Here is a 24,626-nt window from a genome sequence, read left to right as displayed (position 1 = left end):
TCTTACTTCAGTTGGAAAGTTGATGGAGAAGATCCTGAAAGACAGGATTTATGAACATTTGGAGAGGAATAATATGGTTAGGAATAGCCAGCATGGCTTTGTCAAAGGCAGATCTTGCCTTATGAACCAGATTGAATTTTTTGAGGATGTGACTAAACACATTGATGAAGGTAGAGTAGTAGATGTAGTGTATATAGATTTCAGCCAGGCGTTTGATAAGGTACCCAATACAAGGCTAATTGAGAAAGTAAGGAGGCATGGGATCCAAGGGGACCTTGCTTTGTGGATCCAGAATTGACTTGCCCACAGAAGGCAAAGAGTGGTTGTAGACAGGCCATATTCTGCATGGAGGTTGGTGACCAGTGGTGTGCCTCAGGGATCTGTTCTGAGACCCCTTCTCTTCGTGATTTTTATAAATGACCTGAATGAGGAAGTGGAGGGATGGGTTAGTAAATTTGCTGATGACACAAAGATTGGGGGTGTTGTGGATAGTGTGGAGGGCTGTCAGAGGTTACAGCGGGATATCGATAGGCTGCAAAACTGGGCTGAGAAGTGGCAGATGGAGTTCAATCCAGATCAGTGTGAGGTGGTTCATTTTGGTGGGTCAAATATGATGGCAGAATATAGTATTAATGGTAAGACTTGGCAGTGTGGAGGATCAGATATATCTTGGGGTCTGAATCCATAGGACACTCAAAGCTGCTTCACAGGTTGACTCTGTGGTTAAGAGGGCATACGTGCATTAGCCTTCATCAATCGTGGGATTGAGTTTAAGAGCTGAGAGGTAATGTTACAGCTATATAGGACCCTGGTCAGATCCCACTTGGAGTACTGTGTTCAATTCTGGTCACCTCACTACAGGAAGGATGTGGATACTTTAGAGAGAGTGCAGAGGAGATTTACAAGGATGTTGCCTGGATTGGGGAGCATACCTTATGAAAACAGGTTGAGTGAACTGGGCCTTTTCTCCTTGGAGCGACGGAGGATGACAGGTCACCTGATAGAGGTGTATAAGATGATGTGAGGCATTCATCGTGTGGATAGACAGAGGCTGAACTGGCTAACATGAGGGGGCACAGTTTTAGGGTGCTTTGAAGTAGGTACAGAGGAGATGTCAGGGGTAAGTTTTTTCACACAGAGAGTGATGAGTGCATGGAATGGGCTGCTGGTGACGGTGGTGAAGGTGGATACAATAGGATCTTTTAAGAGACTCTTGGATAGGTACATGGAGCTTAGGAGCTATGGGTAACCTTAGATAATTTCTAAAGTAAGTACATGTTCAGCACAGCATTGTGGGCTGAAGGGCCTGTATTGTACTGTAGATCTTCTATATTTTTCTAATCAAGGAACAAACCTTAAAATATTTTCATTTCAGATACCCACCACTCTCCATGAAATGAACTTGCCTTGCAAATGTCCCCTCCCCCTTTTAAAACTATGCCCTAGAGTATTTGAAATTCCCACCCTGGGGAGAAGCTTCTTATTGCCCACACTTCTCATAATATTATACACAGTAGTGACTAGCAGGCTTCCAAAGTGTCACATCAACCCCTGCAGTAACAGGAGGAAAGGAACAGGATCATTTCATAGTTTCATCGAAGTAAGAGTCAGAGAATGAAAGTCCTCACAAGCTGCCCATAGTTTTCAGCGCCCAATTCATTGAATTCCTGAGAAAGTGATAGAAATGACCTATTCAGAGTGTTGGGTTTGAACAAACCTTTTGACAAGGCTCGAAGCAGCAGACTGGGGAACAGAGCAGGTGCCTGGGATCCTAGGGAGATATGCAGTTTGGATCCACAATTGGCTCATTGGGTCTGTTGTTCCCAATGACTTCCTTGGGCTTCAGTTCACAGGACTTCAACTTCAATTGTCAATCAACCATACACACATATACAGTTAAACAAAAGATTGTTCATCTGGGGCCAAGGTGCAAAACAGCAAATATAGTCACAAAATAATACTAGCACAAATCCCTGTGTGGCATAGCCTGGAGATTAACAGGTTGACATAAAGCTGTGAGGTGCATGCTAATGTAAGAGAGTGTAATGTTACCAACGCTGTTTTAATAAAACAAGCAAGCGTATAAATATGTGAAACAGCACCAATAAAAGATGAAGAGTGGCAGCCCAGGATGAGTGTCTGTGAATTGGGAAGGGGTGAATGGCAACAGGGCATTCAGACCAGCTGTACACACGTGCTGGGAGGCAGCAGAGAGTTAAGAGGTCTAACAGCCTGGAGAAGAACAGTTACCCAGCCTGGCAATATTGCTTCTTGTGCTGCAGTACCTTCTGGTTGATGGCAGGTGGTCAAAGAGATTGTGGGAAGAATGGGAGGGGTCTTTGACCATGCTGGAGATGCTGTGAGATGTTCCGAGGGAGAGACCCCGATGATGTAAATATGAGTGAATAACTGATGGGGTATTGAAAGCAAGACAGAGAGTGGGACACGGGTAGTCAGTGAGCTGAGCAACAAAATGGGAAATATAATCTAGTCATACAAGACACCAGAGATATGTGATGAGGTGAGGAGCAGACAGTAAGGAAGGTATTCAAAGTTCAGAGTAACCTTATTATCAAAGTACGTATAGATCCCATATACTGCCCTGAGATTTAAAGTATGTATAGATCCCATATACTGCCCTGAGATTTAAAGTATGTATAGATCCCATATACTGCCCTGAGATTCAGCGTACATATAGATCTCATATACTGCCCTGAGATTTAAAGTACGTATAGATCCCATATACCAGCAGTCCCCAACCACCGGGCCGCAAAGCATGTGCTACCGGGCCGCAAGGAAACGAGATGATTTGGCGATATGAGTCAGCTGCACCTTTCCTCATTCCCTGTCACGGCCACTGTTGAGCCTTTACGCATGCAAGGTCATTACCCGCGCGTCATCCATTTCAGCGCAGGAAGGAGATCAACTCCTCGAGCTTGCAAATGACGGCGGGCTGGAAAGTATGTTTGACATAATATCTCTGCCGGCATTCTGGATCAAAGTCAAGGCTAAAAATCCTGAGATAGCCATGAAAGCACTGAAAACGTTGCTTCCATTTCCAACATATCTCTGCAATGAATGCAACGAAAACTAAATTGTGGAATAGACTGGACATAAGGAACCCCCTTCGACTATCGCTGTCTCCCATCACCCTTCGATAGGACCATCTTGTTGCAGGAAAACAAGCCCAGGGCTCACACTGATTCAGTGATATTGGTGTGTTGCAATGATTTTATATGTTCATAGGGGGAAAATATGTGCTGCGTGTTTAATATCCAAACGTTACTTGAAATGTTATGATGCTATTGACTTATATAACCATATAGCAATTACAGCACGGAAACAGGCGATCTCGCCCCTTCTAGTCCGTGCCGAACGCTACTCTCACCTTGTCCCACCGACCCACACTCAGTCCACAACACTCCATTTCTTTCCTGTCCATATACCTATCCAATTTTTCTTTAAATGATAATATCGAACCTGCCTCTACCACTTCTACTGGAAGTTCATTCAACACTTACTTCAAGCTCCCCCGTCCTCCCCTGATAATTGACTTATCACTATATTCAATAGTCAATAGACAACAGACAATAGGTGCAGGAGTAGGCCATTCGGCCCTTCGAGCCAGCACTGCCATTCACTGTGATCATGGCTGATCATCCACAATCAGTATCCAGTTCCTGCCTTATCCCCATAACCATAGAAACCATAGAAACTACAGCACAGAAACAGGCCTTTTGGCCCTTCTTGGCTGTGCCGAACCATTTTCTGCCTAGTCCCACTGACCTGCACACGGACCATATCCCTCCATACACTCCCATCCATGTATCGGTCCAGTTTATTCTTAAATGTTAAAAAATAACCCACATTTACCACCTCGTCTGGCAGCTCATTCCATACTCCCACCACTCTCTGTGGAAAGAAGCCCCCCACTAATGTTCCCTTTAAACTTTTCCCCCCTCACCCTTAACCCATGTCCTCTGGTTTTTTTCTCCCCTTTGCCTCAGTGGAAAAAGCCTGCTTGCATTCACTCTATCTATACCCATCATAATTTTATATACCTCTATCAAATCTCCCCTCATTCTTCTATGCTCCAGGGAATAAAGTCCTAACCTATTCAACCTTTCTCTGTAACTGAGTTTCTCAAGTCCCGGCAACATCCTTGTAAACCCTCTCTGCACTCTTTCAATCTTATTTATATCCTTCCTGTAATTTGGTGACCAAAAAATGAACACAATACTCCAGATTCGGCCTCACCAATGCCTTATACAACCTCATCATAACATTCCAGCTCTTATACTCAATACTTTGATTAATAAAGGCCAATGTACCAAAAGCTCTCTTTACGACCCTATCTACCTGTGACGCTACTTTTAGGGAATTTTGTATCTGTATTCCCAGATCCCTCTGTTCCACTGCACTCCTCAGTGCCTTACCATTAACCCTGTATGTTCTACCTTGGTTTGTCCTTCTAACGTGCAATACCTCATACTTGTCTGTATTAAACTCCATCTGCCATTTTTCAGCCCATTTTTCCAGCTGGTCCAAGTCCCTCTGCAGGCTCTGAAAACCTTCCTCACTGTCCACTACACCTCCAATCTTTGTATCATCAGCAAATTTGCTGATCCAATTTACCACATTATCATCCAGATCATTGATATAGATGACAAATAACAATGGACCCAGCACTGATCCCTGTGGCACACCACTAGTCACAGGCCTCCACTCGGAGAAGCAATTCTCTACTACCACTCTTTGGCTTCTTCCATTGAGCCAATGTCTAATCCAATTTACCACCTCTCCATGTATACCTAGCGACTGAATTTTCTTAACTAAGCTCCCATGCGGGACCTTGTCAAAGGCCTTAATGAAGTCCATGTAGACAATATCCACTGCCTTCCCTTCATCCACTTTCCTGGTAACCTCCTCAAAAAACTCCAATAGATTGGTCAAACATGACCTACCACACACAAAGCCATGTTGACTCTCCCTAATAAGTCCCTGTCTATCCAAATGCTTGTAGATTCTGTCTCTTAGTACTCCCTCCAATAACTTACCTACTACTGACGTTAAACTTACTGACCTATAATTTCCCAGATTACTTTTCGATCCTTTTTTAAACAACGGAACAACATGAGCCACTCTCCAGTCCTCAGCGACATTTTAAATATTTCTGCCAGGGCCCCTGCAATTTCAACACTAGTCTCCTTCAAGGTCCGAGGGAACACCCTGTCAGGTCCGGAGGATTTATCCACTTAAATTTTCCTCAAGACAGCAAGGACCTCCTCCTTTTCAATCTGTACAGCTTCCATAATCTCACTACTTGTTTCCCTTAATTCCATAGACTTCATGCCAGTTTCCTTAGTAAGTACAGACGCAAAAAAACCTATTTAAGATCTCCCCCATTTCCTTTGGTTCCACACATAGCCGACCACTCTGATCTTCAAGAGGACCAATTTTATCCCTTACAATCCTTTTGCTCTTAATATACCTGTAAAAGCTCTTTGGATTATCCTTCACTTTGACTGCCAAGGCAACCTCATGTCTTCTTTTAGCCCTCCTGATTTCTTCCTTAAGTATTTTCTTGCACTTCTTATACTCCTCAAGCACCTTATTTACTCCCTGTTTCCTATACATGCCATACAACTCCCTCTTCTTCTTTATCAGAGTTGCAATATCCCTTGAGAACCAAGGTTCCTTATTCCTATTCACTTTGCCTTTAATCCTGACAGGAACATACAAACTCTGCACTCTCAAAATTTCTCCTTTGAAGGCTCCCACCTACCGATCACATCCTTGCCAGAGAACAACCTGTCCCAATCCACGCTTTTTAGATCCTTTCTCATTTCTTCAAAATTGGCCTTCTTCCAGTTAAGAACCTCAACCCTAGGACCAGATCTATCCTTGTCCATGATCAAGTTGAAACTAATGGTGTTATGATCACTGGAACAAAAGTGCTCCCCTACACAGACTTCTGTCACTTGTCCTAACTCGTTTCCTAACAGGAGATCCAATATTGCATCCCCTCTAGTTGGTCCCTCTATATATTGATTTAGAAAACTTTCCTGAACACATTTTACAAAGTCTAAACCATCTAGACCCCTAACAATATGGGAGTCCCAATCAATATATGGAAAATTAAAATCTCCTACCACCACAACTTTATGTTTCCTGCAATCTCTCTGCAGAGTTGCTCTTCCAATTCTCATTGACTATTGGGTGGTCTGTAATACAATCCCACTAATGTGGACATACCTTTGATTCCGCTTTCTTTAAGAGCTCTATGCATCTCTTTTTTGAAAGCATCCAGAGACTTGGCCTCCACAGCCTTCTGGGGCAGAGCATTCCATATATCCACCACTCTCTGGGTGAAAAAGTTTTTCCTCAACTCCGTTCTAAATGGCCTACCCCTAATTCTTAAATTGTGGCATCTGGTTCTGGACTCACCCATCAGCGGGAACATGCTCCCTGTCGCCAGCGTGTCCAATCCCTTAATACTCTTATATGTTTCAATAAGATCCCCTCTCAGCCTTCTAAATTCCAGAGTATACAAGCCCAGTCGCTCTAATCTTTCAATATATGACAGTCCTGCCATCCCGGGAATTAACCTTGTGAATCTACGCTCAATAGCAAGAATGTCCTTCCTCAAATTTGGAGACCAAAACTGCACACAGTACTCCAGGTGTGGTCTCACCAGGGCCCTGTACAGCTGCAGAAGGACCTCTTTGCTCTTATACTCAAATCCCCTTGTTATGAAGGCCAGCATGCCATTAGCTTTCTTCACTGCCTGTTGTACTTGCATGCTTGCTTTCAGTGACTGATAAACAAGGACACCTAGATCTCGTTGTACTTCCCCTTTTCCTAACTTGACTCCATTTAGATAATAATCTGCCTTCCCGTTCTTACCACCAAAGTGGATAACCTCACATTTATCCACATTAAACTGCATCTGCCATGCACCTGCCCACTCACCCAGCCTATCCAAGTCACCCTGCATTCTCATAACATCCTCCTCACATTTCACACTGCCACCCAGCTTTGTGTCATCGGCAAATTTGCTAATATTACTTTTAATTCCCTCATCTAAATCATTAATATATATTGTAAACAGCTGCAGTCCCAGCACTGAACCCTGCGGTACCCCACTGGTCACCGCCTGCCATTCCGAAAGGGACCCGTTAATCGCTACTCTTTGTTTTCTGTCAGCCAGCCAATTTTCAATCCATGTCAGTACTCTGCCCCCAATACCATGTGCCCTAATTTTGCCCCCTAATCTCCTATGTGGGACTTTATCAAAGGCTTTCTGAAAGTCCAGGTACACTACATCCACTGGCCCTCCCTTGTCCATTTTCATAGTTACATCCCCAAAAAATTCCAGAAGATTAGTCAAGCACGATTTCCCCGTCGTAAATCCATGCTGACTGGGACCAATCCTGTTACTACTATCCAGGTGTGTCATAATTTCATCTTTTATAATTGACTCCAGCATCTTTCCCACCACCGACGTCAGGCTAACCGGTCTATAATTCCCTGTTTTCTCTCTTCCTCCCTTCTTGAAGAGAGGGACAACATTAGCCACCCTCCAATCCACAGGAACTGATCCTGAATCTATAGAACATCAGAAAATGATTACCAATGTGTCCACGATTTTTAAAGCCACCTCCTTAAGTACCCTGGGATGCCTAATATAAATTTCCTTCAATTCATCCATTACCCTAGGTCCTTTGGCCACTATTACATCTGGGAGATTGTTTGTGTCTTCCCTCGTGAACACAAATCCAAACTCGTCTGCCATTTCCTTGTTCCCCATAATAAATTCACCTGCTTCTGTCTTCAAGGGCCCAATTCATGCGAGGAAAATATGCGCTGTGTGTTTAATATTAAATTCGTTAGATAAACGCTTTTAGAAAGGAAATTGAGTGTATTAGCCACTTATCACCTATAGTTCAGTTGTGATTAACACCCCCTCCCGAACAGAATCGCCAAAAACGATTTGTAGAGAAAAACCGTACACGCCTGCGCACTGGTGCCCGCGCAAGGCTTCATGGTCATTGTAGTCTTTCAAAGGGTAAATCCAGCATATTTGACTGCTACTCTTGTCCGTTGGCAACCCTACCTCCACCACCCACCACCCCCCCCCCACCCCCGGTCGGCCGGTCCGCAAGAATATTGTCAATATGAACCCGGTCCGCAGTGCGAAAAAGGTTGGGGACCCCTACCGAGATTCAACGTACGTATAGATCCTATATACTACCCTGAGATTCAGTTTTTTGTGGGCATTCACATTAAATACAAAGAAGCACAATAAAATACATGAAAACCACACACAATATGGACAAACAACCAATGTGCAAAAAACAAGCCGTACAAATAAAAAAAATAATAAATAATTAAAACAAAATATTGAGAATATGAGATGAAGAGAGTGCTTGAAAGTGAGTCTATAGGTTGTGAGAACAGGTCAGTGAAGTTCTGGTTCAGGAGTTTGACGGTAGAAGGGTAATAACTGTTCTTACACCTGGTGGTGTGGGACCTGAGGATCCTGCACCTCTTCCCGGGTGGCAGTAGTGAGAAGAGAGCATAGTTTGGATGATGGGGTTGCTCGATGATAGATGCTGCTTGCCTGCACAACTCCCCTTGTAGATGTGCTCAGTTATGCAGAGGGCTTTACCAGTGATGGGCTGGGCTCTATCCACTATTTTTTGTAGGTTTGCAGAAACTGTGGAACCACGGAAGGTGAACACAAATCCTTACAGGCGTAAGACCAATCAGTAAGGTGGTGTGACAGGCAGACACAAAGCTCTTGCTTATTAGCTATGGCACGGAATACAAGAGCAGGGAGATTGTGCAGGAATTAAGAAGGTCACATCTCATGCATCAGAGACATAATCAAACTGGAGAGTGTCCAGAGATTTACAAAGATATTGTCACAACTGGAAAAGTGTAACTGTGGGGACAAATATGAGAAAATCTGCAGATACTGGAAATCCAAACGTACACACAAAATGCTGAAGGAACTCAGTGAGTCATGTTAGGGATTAGGGAGGCTGAGGTTACTTTCCAGGAGGAGATAAAGCAGAGATCTGTAAAAAGGGGTATCTGAAAAAGCAGGCACCATTGCAGGTAGCAGCCAACCATTTAGTGTGGCTATCAAGTGGAGTTTATTGTCACGTGCATCGGGTATTTTAGGTATCCAGCATTTGAAGTTGCTTTTTAATTTTCATTTACTGTAATGTTATGATGATTACAGTACACCTTCCAATCATTCAGGTATAATGAAAAACTTGCCGCTGAATCACAGGCATGCAGCTAGAGACATAAATTATACAAGCCAGTATACAGGAGAGAATGGGGAAACCCTTCAAAACAAGATCTTAGGTAGGGTTCACAGACCTTTTTATCCCATAAAGCAAGAGGGTCCATGCACACTTCTGAGTAATCAGAGACAGGCCCGTGGTGTTCTATGGCTGAGGTAGGGTTAGAGATGGGCCTGTCGGTTTGGTAAGGTGCATTCTAGAGATAGGGTAGATAGCAAATATTAATATCACCAGCAAACAATGAACATGGATTGTAGATTGAATTTAAAATGCAGCCCTGAACAATGGTTTTCCTGGAGCTGAGGACTGGAGTTGATTGCAAACCAGACAATGCTGATTAACATTCATTTTGGGTGTCTGAAGTGAGGGTGAATATGTGATTCAAAGGAAGCATGGTAAGTATATTGTAACTATAGAATTGTCCTGCTGTTATCGTTGATCGTTAACATATACCATGCAATATTGGGTCAGGAGGCCTATTCCCCCAAGGTCTCAATATGATGCCTAATGCTCGTTTTTGTTGAATAAAACACTTCTGTATCCACTAGCTTCAAAGTCTCTCCATTGACTTTCCTCAAGTTACAACAGGTTGAAAAACTGAACAGTCCTGAACATGACTGTGTGAGACTTGAAGAGGGCATGGCCTGGAACGTCATGATGGATGCTGTCAGTGGTGGAGAGAGCAGCAGCCATGATGGACTAGGGTGTGTCCATTATCCTCAGTAGCCAGCTGTGGTCCTGTGTGTTTGGGCATTCACTGCCTCAGAATCAGACACCCAAACCCATCTGAGCCCCACCCACCCTTCGCTGCATTCTCCTCATCCCCCCCACCTTCAAGCCTCTCCCTCCTCCCCAACCCACCCAAGCCTCTCCCTCCTCACTCCCCCACCAGCCTAGAGCCCCTCCTTCCACACTCCCCCACCCTAACCACATCCCCACCCACCCAAGCCCCTTCCTCCTCACTCCCCCACCCTAACCACATCCCCACCCACCCGAACCTTTCCCTCTTCATTCCCCCACCCAACCACTCCCTCCTCCACCCTCAGTATCAGATTCACAACATCTCCATTCCCTCGATGCCCTCCGCACTCCCCTGACGGATCCCCACGGTCCATTTTGCGCCCCCCCCACCCCGCCACTACACCGGCTGAATGAGCCGCAGTGATGGACCCATGGGCAGTAAAAGTTCGCAGTCGGTGGGCATAAGGACACGGCGGCAGCACCACCCGGACTGAAGTCCGATGACCTTGGAGTCTCCTTGGGTGCCTCGGCGCGCGGAACATCAGGAAGGGGTGTGGGCACGGGGAAGCATGGGCAGAGGGGCCGAGTGGGGAAGTATGGGCAGAGGGGCCGAGTGGGGGGTGTCTGGGGACAAACCAGGATGTTGCGGCAGCATTTGCAGCGAGTGCCGCACGCTGCAGATTTACGTGCCTGGCTGCATGTCTGCACCGGTCGCTCGTGAACCCTGACCTTTGCACAACTGCAGCTGGTGAATGCGGTAAGGAACCGTCCACATTTTCCACGGTATTCGCTAGACCTGTTCCCGGTCACCCCGGCAGCTGCCAACTGCATAGGTCAAACTCCGGCGGTTCCCGTATGCTATTGAAACATACGTACTGTATATTGCAAGAAGCTGCTGGAATCCTACACTGGCAAAGGGGCTTTGTAAGATGACCAAGAGCTGGAGACGTCGGGGTCTGGAGCCGGACCTCGATCTGTATCTTAGCTGTTTTATCTGGCGAGGCTAAGCCAACACATTTAGAATAATGAGAGATAATTTTATTGCAAAACAGACATAATGGGGGTAGACTGAGAGGGAGCCTCCCCATCCCCCGAAATATAACCCATTTCAAATGACGTGCAATCTGCAATAAACCCTCATCTGGAGAGAGAGGATCCACAGACGCTGCTCGACCCGCTGAATTTCTGCAGCCGACTGTATGCTGCTCCGGAATGGGCCGCTGCCTCTTCCCGTGTCTCAGTGGTCCGTCTCATACAGATTGGAGGAAGAGTTTCTTCTCAGGGTTGTGGGCCTTCGTAATTTCTTACCCGGTTTTATGGGGGTTCTGTCCCAAAGATTCTGAGCGTGGGTTAGGCAAGGTTGCAGTGAACAGGCTGGGAGAAGGAACGTGTGGGACGGAGCCCATGGCGGATTGCTCCTTACGTTCTCGAGTAGGTCGGGAAAGGGTGATGGAGGAGGAGGGGATTGAGGTTACTTAAGGCATGATTATGGAGGGAGGCTGGGTAAAGAAGGGGGAAGGGGAGAAGTGGAAGACAGGAGGGTGGGGGTAAAGAAGGGGGAAGGGGAGAAGTGGAAGACAGGAGGGTGGGGGTAAAGAAGGGAAGGGAGAAGTGGATGAGAGGAGGGTGGGGGTAAAGAAGGGGTAAGGGGAGAAGTGGATGAGAGGAGAGTGGGGGTAAAGAAGAAGTGGATGAGAGGAGGGTGAGGGTAAAGAAGGGGGAAGGGAGAAGTGGATGAGAGGAGGGTGAGGGTAAAGAAGGGGGAAGGGGAGAAGTGGATGAGAGAGGAGGGTGGGGGTAAAGAAGGGGAAGGGAGAAGTGGATGAGAGGAGGGTGGGGGTAAAGAAGGGGTAAGGGGAGAAGTGGATGACAGGGGAGGGTGGAGGAAGATTACAGGAGAAAGGAAGAGTTGGAGGGAAGGAGATTACAGAGTGCAGGTAGAAGAGAAGGAGGTTATAGAGAAGACGAGGATGGAATGGTGAAGGGGAGACAGTGCTGAGGCCAAGAGTCAGCGTAAGTCCGATCTGGAGGAACGAAGCTTGGCCAAGTTAGGTCAGTGCAGCCGAGTTAGGGAGTGACGGCGAGCTGGGGGGTGGGAATCGGTGGGGTGGAGGGGATTGGGTTTCAGCGGCGCCGGCAAGCAGAGACAGGCGGGCCGCGATTTGGAACACGTGTGTGGAGGAGACAGCGCCCGAAAGAGCGGTTGGAAAATGTGGATGGTCCCTGACGCGGCGGTGGGCGTGGTGGACGGGAGGCTTTAAAATGCAGAGCAGGAAGTGGCTGCGTCAGCGAGCGGCAGAGCGGCGGTGAGGCAGGTTAGTTCCTGCAGGGTGTGGACGGGCTCTCCCCGGGGATACTTGAGGGTGGGTTCCGGAGGTCTCCAGGTATCTGAGAATGTACAGGATGAGGGGCCGTAAGGGTTTTTTGAGACCGCACTAGGGGGAGGCGGATGAGATGCTGCTCTCGGCCTCGTTACCTTCCCCACCAACTCCAATATTTCCTGCCACTTCCAACATTGCTCGTCCGGCTTCCCCTTTCTCTCATGCTGTGTGTTATTCAATCATACCGCCCGGCTTGTATCCATGTGTTTGTAGTTTCCAATCAGGCTATTCGGCCCATTGGTACGCGGCTAGCCCTAGGTGGCGCCCCGCCGGTATCGGGCAGGCTGCTCCTGAGGGTTTGGGCCATTGGTGTGGCGGGACTCCACGGGTTCCTCACCCTACACTCCAGATTCTGGGGTGGGGTGTACCCTGCTCTCACTTTCTCTTCTCCCCCCCCCCCCCCCCCCCCCCGCCGTCCGTACTTCCCTTCCCCGGTAACGGATCGATGTGTTGCAGGAACGGAAGATGTCCATCCAGAAGATCCACGCCCGGGAGATCCTGGACTCCAGGGGAAACCCCACGGTCGAAGTCGATCTGTACACGGCCAAAGGTGAGCTGCCCACCGGGACACGGGGACCGGAGAAGATGCGGGTGGATGAAGGGTTCCAGAGCAGGAGGGGATGGTGGTGGGGTGGGGGCGGTGTGTAAGGGTGGCTGGGACTAGGGTGGTGAGGGGGAACGGTTGCATGGGGGGTGGTGCCACTGACTGGAGCTGGCCATAGTTAAATCTGTTTGGCTGTTCTGACCTCTTTCTCTACTCTTCTTCCCCGGCCCACAGGCCACTTCCGTGCTGCGGTACCTAGTGGAGCATCCACAGGCATCTATGAGGCTCTGGAGCTAAGAGATGGTGACAAGTCCCGGTACCTGGGCAAAGGTAAGGAATTTCCATTAGGCTCAGAGTTGGGAACAGGAGGGTAATGGCCAACATTATTCCCCTCTATTCTCCCCACCCCCATCCTCCCCCCATGAAACGAGTGTGAAACTGAGTAGCTGGGGCTGATCCAGTGGTTGGTGGGGGGGAATGTTGGATCACTGCCACGGCCAGAGTAACAATGCCCCCCTCCCCCTGGGGTCAATTCCCCTGAAACTGGGTCAGCTGAGCCCCAGGGTAGCTGACGGACAGTGGTCTTTCCACTGTGAACAGCAGGTTACTGGCTTGACCTCTCCCCACCCCCTCCTGCAGCCCTGTCTCATTCATTCTGTCTGGAGCTGTGGATTAAGTTGCAATCACTCACTGAGCAGAGAGGCCATCTGTCTGAGCCCCTCTGCTCCGGTTGCTAGGAGATCACTGCACTGTGTGTCAGGCTGAAAGCAGTGCTGGCTGTCGTCTTCCGGACAGCCATCATTCACCTGTCTTTTTGTTCCCACAGGGGTCCTGAAAGCCATACAGCACATCAATGACACTTTAGGCCCAGAGCTCATCAAACAGGTAATGTCCCTACACCCTCACTGCCGTCTGTGTCCTCTGTCCCTGTACATGCCCTCAGATCCTTGACACTCACACTATTAGAAACACCCACTCTATGTAGGCTTTTCAGTATTCTGTAAGTTTCAATGAGATCCTGCTTCAGACTGCAGAGCTGTCTCTCTCACAAACTCCATTCATTCCCGGGATCATCCTTGTGAATGTCCCCTCTGCACTTTGCTTGGCCCCATGCCTGCAGAAGCATAGGGCAAAGATTGCAGGCGTGCCAGCACCCTGGCCTGTGCCCTGTATTGGGCTGCTGCTGAAGGCCTGTGAGGCTGGAGAGGGACTGGAACGACTGAGCAGTCTCCAGCTATGAAGAGGCCACTCTTGGGTTGGAGGAGCAAGAGCTTGTGTTCCTTCGTGGCAGCCTCCAGCCTCAACATTGATTGCTGAGGCTTTTCCCTCCCCTCCTCTTTTTTCCATTTCCAATTCTGACTCCCCTCTCATTTTTTTTTGCCTCCTCACCTCCTTCCTTCCCTTTCTTCCATGGTCCAGTCTCCTCTATTGTCTCATTTCTTTCAGCCTTGTCCACCTTTCACCTCCCAGCATTTTATTTCGCCCGTCCCCCATGCCTGGTCGCACTTGCCACCAGCCATCTTAACCTACTTCCACTCCCCCAACCTTCCTATTCTTATCCCTCATTTCCAGTCTTGGTCGAAAACGTTGACTGTTTATTCCCCTCTCCTATACTGGCCGACCTGCTGAGTTCCTCCAGCATGTGTGTGCAGGCTGCCTTGGGAATTAATGGGCATTCCCTGGCCCGTTGTGTCCTTGACTTAATAAGTTTTTGAAGTGCGCTCCGTCCAGGAGATGGGCCTGTGCTCTTGCTGCATTGTGAAATCCCTCTGGAACGTGGTGGGTCAGATCTAACCATCCACTTTGTCTACAGAATTTGCCGGTGGTGGAACAGGAGAAAATTGATAAGTTCATGCTGAAGCTCGACGGGACCGAGAACAAATGTAAGTGTGGCTCCACCCGCTCTTCCCTATTTTACTTGCTGTGTTAACCCTGCAGACTCAATGGTAATTGTCGCTGTCTTCCCTAGCTAAGTTTGGTGCCAACGCCATTCTGGGAATCTCCTTGGCTGTTTGCAAGGCTGCAGCAAAGGAGAAAGGTGTGCCTCTGTACCGCCACATTGCCGACCTCGCTGGTAACACCGAAGTGATTCTCCCAGTCCCGGTGAGTGCTCTTCACTGTCACCTCCCCACCCTGTACATGTCCAGATCCAGTTGGAGGGGGCTCAATCACAACTCGGGGTGAGGCAGGCTGATGAGAGCAGGATGGGAGGCAGGTTCTCATTGGCCTTGTGTCAGCAGCAAGCTAATGCTGGGCTTCTTACTGGCGTTGGGTTGGCAGACAAGCTGGACTCACTTCACCCTCTTGTCTTGCAGGCTTTCAATGTGATCAATGGTGGCTCCCACGCAGGCAACAAGCTGGCCATGCAGGAGTTCATGATCCTGCCAGTGGGAGCTGCAAACTTCAAGGAGGCCATGCGCATCGGGGCTGAGGTCTACCACAACCTTAAGAACGTCATCAAGGCCAAGTACGGCAAGGATGCCACCAACGTGGGTGACGAGGGGGGCTTTGCTCCTAACATCTTGGAGAATAACGAAGGTAAGAGGTGTTTTGTTGAGAGGTGGGGGTATTCATTGTTCAAAGTCTCTGCTTCAGGTCCATTAGACATGTAAGGTGTGGCCAAAAGATGAGGGGTCCTCACCATCTTTCCCCAAACCACTGAGAAATCCGTCCACCACCACCACCAAGGGGCCCAGAATGAAGTTGTCCAGGGTTGTTTCCCCTGACCTGCTACTTGCACCTTCCCCAGGGGCCTACAGCACCATCAGATGAACCTGGGCTGCTGAAAGGGGTAGAGAGCAGAAATCAGCTACAGACAGACAGGGTTGGACAGTTCCTAGCCATCACTGGCTGATGGATCACAGTTCTCAGGACCACAGATCATTACGCATGGGTGCAGGATTCTGCCATCTGCCCCATTGAGTCTGCACACCCATTCTTCCACCTTCTCCCCATTAACCCTAACCCCTTCCAATCAAGAACCTATCAATTTCTGCCTTAAATGTACCCCCCTCCGCACCTCTGTGAAATGAATTCCACAGGTTCACTGCCCTCTGCCCTTATTTCAGATCTAAAGGGATGTCCCTCAATTCTGAGGCTGTGCCCTCTGGCACTAGATTTCCCCCACTATGGGAAACATCCTTTACCCAGACTTTTCAATATCCAGTAAGTGCAATGGTGTCCCACCAACCATCTTCCTTAACTCCATCGAGTATGGGCCCAAATTCATCAAACGCTCCTGTTAACACTTTCATTCCCGGCTTCATTCTCATGAACCACCTCAGGACTAGCACATCCTCCCTTGGGTGCAGGACCCAGAATTACTCTCAGTATCTCAATGTGGTCTGGCCACCACCCCATAAAACCTCAGCTTTTAAAAAAGATTTTAGTCCTTTGGAAATGAATGCGTCTGGTAGCTGGTGACCCAACATCAGCGCTACAGCGCTCGCTGATTATCGGCTTCTCTTTTGAGATGGAGCAGGTTGATGGCCAGTCGTTGCTGAGCAGGGGCACCAGCTGTTGGTGGGCAGTGTGCCAAGCCTCCGGGGCAGCTGCTGCGAGTCTGTGGGAAGGGTGTGTGAGCTGACCTTTGTTATCAGCACCTCTAGTATGGCCTTTGACCTTCACTTTCAAATGTCAGGGCCCAATTTAGCACTGGAGAGGTAACAAGATCAGGGACAACTTTGTGTCGCTTGGAGAATTTGCCGGCCGGGTCTCCGGGAACAGTCTGGGCATTGCACTGAACTTTGGTCTCTGAATGGTGCCAGGGATTTGCTCTGACTGCCCCCTTCAGATTAGGGTTGGGATTGTGGCTGTGGTGAGGGTTATCAGTGATCTTGTGTTTGGGGTGGGGAGAAGTGTTTGACAGGATGCTGGGGCTAAGGGGGGTTTCTTTGGAGGTGGCAGTGAGGGGATCCACTGGATGCTCGTGTTAAAAGCCACCTGGATCTCCCCAGCTCTGGAGCTGCTGAAGTCAGCCATCGGGAAGGCCGGCTATTCCGACAAGGTGGTCATCGGGATGGACGTGGCAGCATCAGAGTTCTTCCGCAAGGGGCAGTACGACCTGGACTTCAAGTCTCCGGATGACCCCAGCCGTTACATCTCAGGCGACAAGCTGGCAGATCTGTACAAGAGCTTTGTCAGTAACTACCCGGGTAAGTGGGAGGGGGTATGTGACTGTGGGAAAGGGGGTTGGGGAGGCCATGGCTGGGTGGGGGGGGTGATTGGGGCAGAAAGAGTTGTGACTGGGGTGGGGGTTATGGGGTCAATGGCAGGGTCTTTGCCCCGGGGCAGGGTGATGGAGAGGTGAGGGTTTTGTGACTGGGGGAGGGTCTTTGGGTTCTGATCCCTGACTCTTCCAAACCCCACTCCCACTCGCAGTGATGTCCTTCGAGGGCTCTTTTGACCGGGAGGGGTGATGGGGCTGGGACAGAGAAATAGGGCTCTGCTTGCTGACTCTCTCCCTCTCCTTCACTCAGTGGTGTCCATCGAGGATCCCTTTGACCAGGATGACTGGGAGAACTGGAGCAAGTTCACTAAGGGAACAACCATTCAGATCGTTGGGGATGATCTCACTGTCACAAACCCCAAGCGTATCCAGACGGCTGTGGATAAGGGGGCTTGTAACTGCCTCCTGCTGAAAGTGAACCAGATTGGCACGGTTACAGAGTCCATCCAGGCGTGAGTGGTGCGGGGAAGGGCATCGGGGGTCAAGGTTTTGGGTGGCAGCTTCAAAAGTTGTGGTGCGGGGGCTGGGAAGAATGAGTGTGGTGGGATGTGGAGGGGGTCTTGGGATCAGTGTTGGGGAGATGGACAAGAAGGGTAGGGTGGAGTTGAAGAGGTGTTGTGGGGGCATCTGCATGTGTGGATGTGGGGTATCGGAGAGTGTCTGGGGGTTGTGGAGGTGGGGAATCCAAGCACACATTCTGCTTTGAGCTTTTGTGTGGGCTTCCATGAGGAGTGTATTTTTGGAGGAAATGAGCCCTGGGCATGAGTAAGCTAGCAATATTCGATGGGCTGAATTGCCTGCTCCCTCCTGTTATCAATGAAGCCATCACAAGAGTACAGAAACCAACAGCGATGGAAAGGGTAATTTGGGTTATGAGATGCAACTTGAAATGCCACGACCATTTGGAGTAGTGACCTGGAGACATCTGACCTTTCCTTACAGCTGACTGCCGCTGCCTGAGAGATCACGGGTTAAATATAGAAACACATGTCCCTGCTACCAACTCCATCCCTCCATTCTCCTTGGCACAGATGGAGATGTGGCACGGTCCACACTTGGGCACTGCTCCCAGGATATCACCTATCTTTCAATACTTCCTGTAACTGCATTCCCCTGCATCTGACCGTCCCACAACTGAACAAGCCACGCCCCATTTACCCAACCTTCTATTGGTGATCCAACCTCACTCACCTGCCTCCACGTTGATCTTTTACAGCGTACACAGATGTTGCTGGAACTTGGGCTATTAGGGAAAGGATGAGTATAGGACTTGCTGGAGTGTGAGAGAATATTGGGAGATTTGATAGATGTATACAAAACTGAGGGGTATGGATGAGGTAACTGCAAGTAGGCTTTTTCCTCTGAGGTTGGGTGCAACTAACACTGCAGATCATAGGTTAAGGGGGAAAAGTGTAGATTTTAAGGGGAACTTGAGTGGAAACTTCACTCAGGGTGGAGGGAGTGTGGAACAAGCTGCTAGCACAAGTGGTGGATGCGGGTTCGATTAAAGATTTAAGAGAAAATTGGATAGGTACACAAATGGGTATTGAGGACTATTGTCCAGATGCAGGTTGATTGGACCAGGCACAGACTAGATGGGCTGAAGGGCTGGTTTCTGTAGCTGAGTGGTTGGGGTTTGTGCTAATGATGCTCTGCAGTGTCCCAGGGAGCTATGGAATGTGAGAACATGCCTTTCACCTCATCAAGTCTGTCCTGACCACAATCGCCCATTTCACTAATCCATTCTGCCCACTCCTGCAGACTCTACCCCACACGGTGGGCAGTTTACAGCAGTCTTTGGGAGGGACCCAGAGCTCCCCGGGGAGTGGGTAGAATGCTGTCTAACTGGAGTCTGCACATCGGTGGTGGGTTTGAACCAGCGCTCTGGGGTGGCAGCTCTACCCGGTTGGAGTGCCATACCAGTGGGGTAGGTAGGGCAGGGCTCGCTCTCTCGCATTCTAACCAACTGCCTCTGTTCACAGCTGCAAACTGGCTCAGACCAGTGGCTGGGGTGTGATGGTGAGTCACCGCTCTGGCGAGACAGAGGATCCTTTCATCGCTGACCTGGTTGTGGGCTTGTGCACCGGCCAGGTGAGTCAGATCCTGGAGTGGTGGGGGGTGGCTCCGTTTGTCATTCATGCTGACTGATCAGAGGGGGGAGGGCTGTCTGAAGAGTGTCTCTGATAGGTCACTGAAACTTGTTCTCTCCTGCAGATCAAGACTGGGGCCCCCTGTCGGTCTGAGCGTCTGTCCAAGTACAACCAGCTGATGAGGTGAGACTCAGAGGGTGATTTTTGGGTATGGTGGGGGGGGGTGGGGGGTTTAGAGAACAGGCTGGTTCTGTGTTCTGTCATTGTCCCACCCTCACCCTGCCTCCAACCTCTTTGTATACAACCTCGGGAACTATACATGGTAGGTGTTGAGGGGTAGTTTCCTCTATGCCTGTGCAGTTGGCTCACCATTGTGGGTCAACATACCCTTCGGCCTATTATCCATGCTCGCCATGATTCACCCACTCGTCCCAGTGGCCTGTCTTTGGCCATATACCTGTAAACCTTTGATATTGGTGTACCCGAGTCAATGTCCCTGCTTGCCTGGGGTTGGGGAATGCAGCCTTGAGAGTTGAGGCTGCAGAAGAGGTTCACCAGGATGCTGCCTTGATAAGAGGGCATGTGCTATCATGAGGGGCTGAATCAACTCGGATTGTTCTCCTGCAGTGGCGGAGGCTGGGGGTCGATCTGAAGAGGCAATAGAGGCTTTTAAGAGATGTTTGGATAGGTACACGAATGTAAGGATGGAGGGATTAGTAGTTTGCTCTTTAGCTGGTTCAGCACAACTGTGGGCCGAAGGGCCTGTTCTATGTTTACTAACTCTTCCCGTGCTTCCTGCAGGATTGAAGAAGAACTGGGAGCCAAAGCAAAGTTTGCAGGGCGTGACTTCCGACGGCCCTTGAAGAAGTAGTATGACAGATATCAAGGGAGACAGGAGCAACAAGGCAGCTAACGCTCACTGAGACCCGACATGTCGGCCACTGTCAGAATTATGAATTACTGTATTTCCCTTTCCTCTTCACTTCCAACCCATCAGTCGATATGCAATGGTGACCTCTGCACAGGTGTGTGCTGTACACCGTGAAAAATAGTGATGCTTCCTCTGTCTAGTGTTGTACACTGAATAAACAATGATCCTTGCACTGTCGTGCGTTGTACACCATAAATAAACAGTAACGCTTGCTCTGGCCTTGTGTTGTAAATTGTGTAAACAGTCACCCTCCTACACTGACCCTCACATGCCTGCATTGTAAACTGAATAGTGACTCTCACACAGCCATATACTGTAAATAGTGACCCTTGGGTCGTCCACTCAGATTTGGGGCAGTACCTGTTCTGGGGGGGGGGGGGGGGAGATTGGGTGGCTGACCTTGGGCCAGCACTGGCTCAGCTGCTGGATGCTCTCTGGCTAAGACCAGAAGTTGAGAAGAGCAGGGGGCCAGCCAGGGCTCCCAGCCAAGTGCCAACTAGGCCAGCCAAGGCCAGTGATCAAACACAAAGCAGAGCCTGTTTTGCTGCTGTGAAGATGGAATCGTTGTACAAACTGCTGGATACAGGGCTGCTTGTGGAGAAGTAGGAATGGTTCAGGTCACTGAACATTTCTCAGCCCAGCCTCAAGCTTCCAACAATCTGTTTTCACTGAGTTTGAGCGGCTGTGCAACCTGGAAATACAGGGGCAAGTGTGTTGGTGGTGATTTATGGTCTCACCAAAGCAGCAGTCAACAGCAGGTGGCTGAGGAGCCAGTAGGAATTTGCAGTTGCAAGCTGATCTGGAGGGTGACATGGTTGTTGCTGCACACCCCTCACTTAAAGGACAGTGGTCAGTCAGCCCCACCACATTGCTGAGGTGACAAGAATTCTCACTGCCAGAAATATGCAGTGCAATGCAAAAATTTGGGCACCTTGGTCAAAATTTATGTAACTGAATAGTTAACTGAGTAGAAGATGAACTGATCTCCAAAGGTCATAAAGAAAAGATCAAACATTCTTCAATATTTTAAGCAAGATTAGTGTATTATTTTTGTTTTGTACAATTTTAGAGTGGGGGGAGAGAAAAAGGAAAGGAGTACCATGCAAAAGTTTGGGCATCCCAAGAGATTTGAGTTTTCAGATAACTTTTACAAAGGTCTCAGACCTTAAATTTACTTGTTAGAGCTATGGCTTGTTCACAGTCATCATTAGGAAAGGCCAGGTGACAAAAATTTCAAAGCTTTATAAATACCCTGACTCCTCAAACCTTGTCCCAACAATCAGCAGCCATGGGCTCCTCTAGGCAGCTGCCTAGCACTCTGAAAATTAAAAATAAATGATGCCCACAAGGCAGAAGGCTATAAGAAGATAGCAAAGCCTTTTCAGGTAGCTGTGTCCTCAGTTCGTAATGTAATTAAGAAATAGCAGTTAACAGGAATAGTGGAGGTCAAGTTGAGGTCTGGAAGACCAAGAAAACTTTCTAAGAGAACTGCTCGTAGGATTGCTAGAAAGGCAAATCAAAACCCCCATTTGACTGCAGAAGACATTCAGGAAGATTTAGCAGACTCTGGAGTGGTGGTGCACTGTTCTACTGTGCAGCGACACCTGCACAAATATGACCTTCATGGAACAGTCATCAGAAGAAAACCTTTCCTGCATCCTCACCACAAAATTCAGTGTCATAAGTTTGCAAAGGAACACCTAAACAAGCCTGATGTATTTTGGAAACAAATCCTATGGACTGATGAAGTTAAAATAGAACTTTTTGGCCACAATGAGCAAAGGTATGTTTGGAGATAAAAGGGTGCAGAATTTCATGAAAAGAACACTTCAACAACTGTTAAGCACAGGGGTGGATCGATCATGCTTTGGGCTTGTGTTGCAGCCAGTGGCACGGGGAACATTTCACTGATAGAGGGAAGAACGAATTTAATTAAATACCAACAAATTCTGGAAGCAAACATCATACCGTCTATAATAAAAGCTGAAGCTGAAAAGAGGATGGCTTATACAACGGGATAATGATCCTAAACACCCCTCAAAATCCACAATGGACTACCTCAACAGGCTCAAGCTGAAGGTTTTGCCATGGCCCTCACAGTCCCCTGACCTAAACATCATCAAATATCTGGATTGACCTCAAAACAGCAGTGCATGCAAAAGGCCCAAGAATCTCACAGAACTAGAAGCCTTTTGCAAGGAAGAATGGGCAGAAATCCCCCAAACAAGAATTGGAAGACCCTTAGCTGGCCACAGAAAGCATTTACAAGCTGTGATACTTGCCAAAGGGGGTGTTACTAAGTACTGACCATGTAGGGTGCCCAAACTTTTGCTTAGGGCCCTTTCCCTTTTTTGTTATTTTGAAACTGCAAAAGATGGAAATAAAAAAGTAATCTTGCTTAAAATATTAAAGAAATGTGTCATCTTATGCCTTTTGGAAATCAGGTCATCTTTTACTCACTTAGCTATTCACAGTAACAGAAATTTTGATCACGGCTGCCCAAACTTGCATGCCACTGTAAGCAGAACAGCCATGAAAATGGTATCTAGACAGTGACGGAGTCACCAGCAGGGTTGGTAAGGATGTATCTGGTCATGGATTGCTAAGCGTTGGGTCGCTGACAGGAAACTGCTGCACTGGAATCGTAAATCAGTTGGCCACTGCATGAATTCCTCCAGACAGGGCACCAAGCTACTCAGGGCTAAGGATGGCCTGCTGATGAATGGTGGAACAAGCCTCTAGGCTGAATGGTCTTGTTCTTTCTGCTAGAATCAATGTGTACAGAGCCAGAAACAGGCCCTTTGGCTCACCTCACCCATGCTAACCTTGAGGTCTGCCCATGCTAACCCCACCTGCCTCTATTAGGTTCATATCCCTACATCTTCCCTATCCCTGTCAGGACTTCTGTACCATATCCAAAGCTTCCTTATCTTTCTATGGTCTGGCAACCAGAATGCAGACAAAGTGAGGCGAATCAAAGTTTTGTTCTGCTGCAATCTAATCACACTGCCACTGCCAGTGTTATCCACTCATGAAACAGCCTCCACTTACATCACCAAGCTCCACTTAACAAATGCCTAGCACCACCAAGGACAAATCAGTCCTGAGGAGGAATTTCTTTAGCCAGAGTGGTGAATCTGGAATTTGTTGCCATAGGTGGTGGTAGAGGCTGAGTCATTGGATGTATTTAAGACAGAGGTTCATAGGTTCTTGATCAGTCAGGGCATGAAGGTATAAGGGGAGGAAGCAGGAGACTGGGGCTGAGAGGGAAATGGATCAGCCAAGATGAAATGGCAGAGCAGACTTGATGGGCCAAATGGCCTAATTTTGCTCCTATATTTTATGGTTCCTGAAATGAGCTGCACAACCCCACCCCTACCTCAGTTACAGAACACTAAAGCACCTCTTACACCACCGAAGAGACACAGCAAGGTTTGCTTTATTCGTAATGTACATCAAAACACACGGTGAGGCAACGACAAATGCAGTCCAAGGACAGAGCGATTGTGTGAACCACGGTGCTACCATACCACCCATGGACTAACCATCCAGGCACTGTCTTTTCTGTGCTAGGGTCTTGCGGTTGTGGTCTATCCCCGCCCCCAGTGTATGGTATAATATTTATGTAACTTCATGCACTGTCTGTAACTTTGTACCTACAAAGGCACTGCAAGTATGATTTCATCCTACCTGTACCTCGCCGTACTTGTGCATGAGGCAATTATCTCAACTAGGCTTGAGGTCTTCTCCCACAGAGCAGCCTGGGGCCACGTGAAAACCACCAACCCACCTTGGCTGAATGAGAGATGAGCAGTGAGTATTAGCCACAGTCGGTTTCCATAGGGTTCCAGCGGTAATAGATCACATGTAAGCTGACAGAAAGGTACAACTGCATGTTTATTTGCCATGGGATAACAATTTCAGCATTAACTTTATCCAGCATCTCACCAGAATATAATTTACATTCAGACACTGCAGATAAAACAATTTAAAAGGTGAGAGTTACAGCCCAGTGGAGAGAACATTACCTGAGCAACAGGAGGGGTAGAAAGGGTAGAGTAATGGACAGGGTGTGGGGGCAGGCAGAGGGGATAAGGGAGAATGGGGGTGAAGGATTGATGAGGTGGGGCAGGTAGATTGGATGATGGAAAGTTGGGGCAGTTATAGGGATGAGGGAGAGTGGCAGCGGTTGAGGGTAAGGCGAAGGAATGAGCAACCCTCGCGGTGCAGGGGATAGTAAGAGGATGAGGGAGCGTGGGGGGAGGGGGAGATTGGGGTACGAAGGAGTGACGGGGAGGGGAAGGGAATGAGGGAGCACGGTGTGGGGGGGAGAGGAAGGGGAATGAGGCCTGCCCAGGAAACCTTTGCTAGAAAATCACCCATGATTGCAGCCA

The 24,626-nt window shown here is 48.5% G+C and overlaps 1 protein-coding gene across 1 annotated transcript; it reads left to right on the top strand.

Annotated features, from left to right (window-relative positions):
- Window positions 1-12,313: 12,313 nt before the first annotated feature.
- Window positions 12,314-20,444, top strand: LOC134341117 (alpha-enolase-like). Its single transcript, XM_063038887.1, has 12 exons — window positions 12,314-12,373; window positions 12,896-12,989; window positions 13,218-13,313; window positions 13,810-13,868; window positions 14,797-14,866; window positions 14,953-15,086; window positions 15,299-15,521; window positions 16,940-17,137; window positions 17,462-17,663; window positions 19,194-19,302; window positions 19,426-19,484; window positions 20,103-20,444. Exons 2-12 carry the CDS (start codon window positions 12,905-12,907, stop codon window positions 20,170-20,172), a joined length of 1,305 nt encoding a protein of 434 aa, XP_062894957.1. The 5' UTR covers window positions 12,314-12,373; window positions 12,896-12,904; the 3' UTR covers window positions 20,173-20,444.
- The last annotated feature ends 4,182 nt before the right edge of the window (window positions 20,445-24,626 follow it).

Source organism: Mobula hypostoma, assembly GCF_963921235.1.
Source record: "Mobula hypostoma chromosome 5 unlocalized genomic scaffold, sMobHyp1.1 SUPER_5_unloc_2, whole genome shotgun sequence".
Lineage (NCBI taxonomy): Eukaryota > Metazoa > Chordata > Chondrichthyes > Myliobatiformes > Myliobatidae > Mobula > Mobula hypostoma.
The sequence above is the reverse complement of the archived record's forward strand: the minus strand, read 5'-3'. Positions and strand labels throughout refer to the sequence as shown.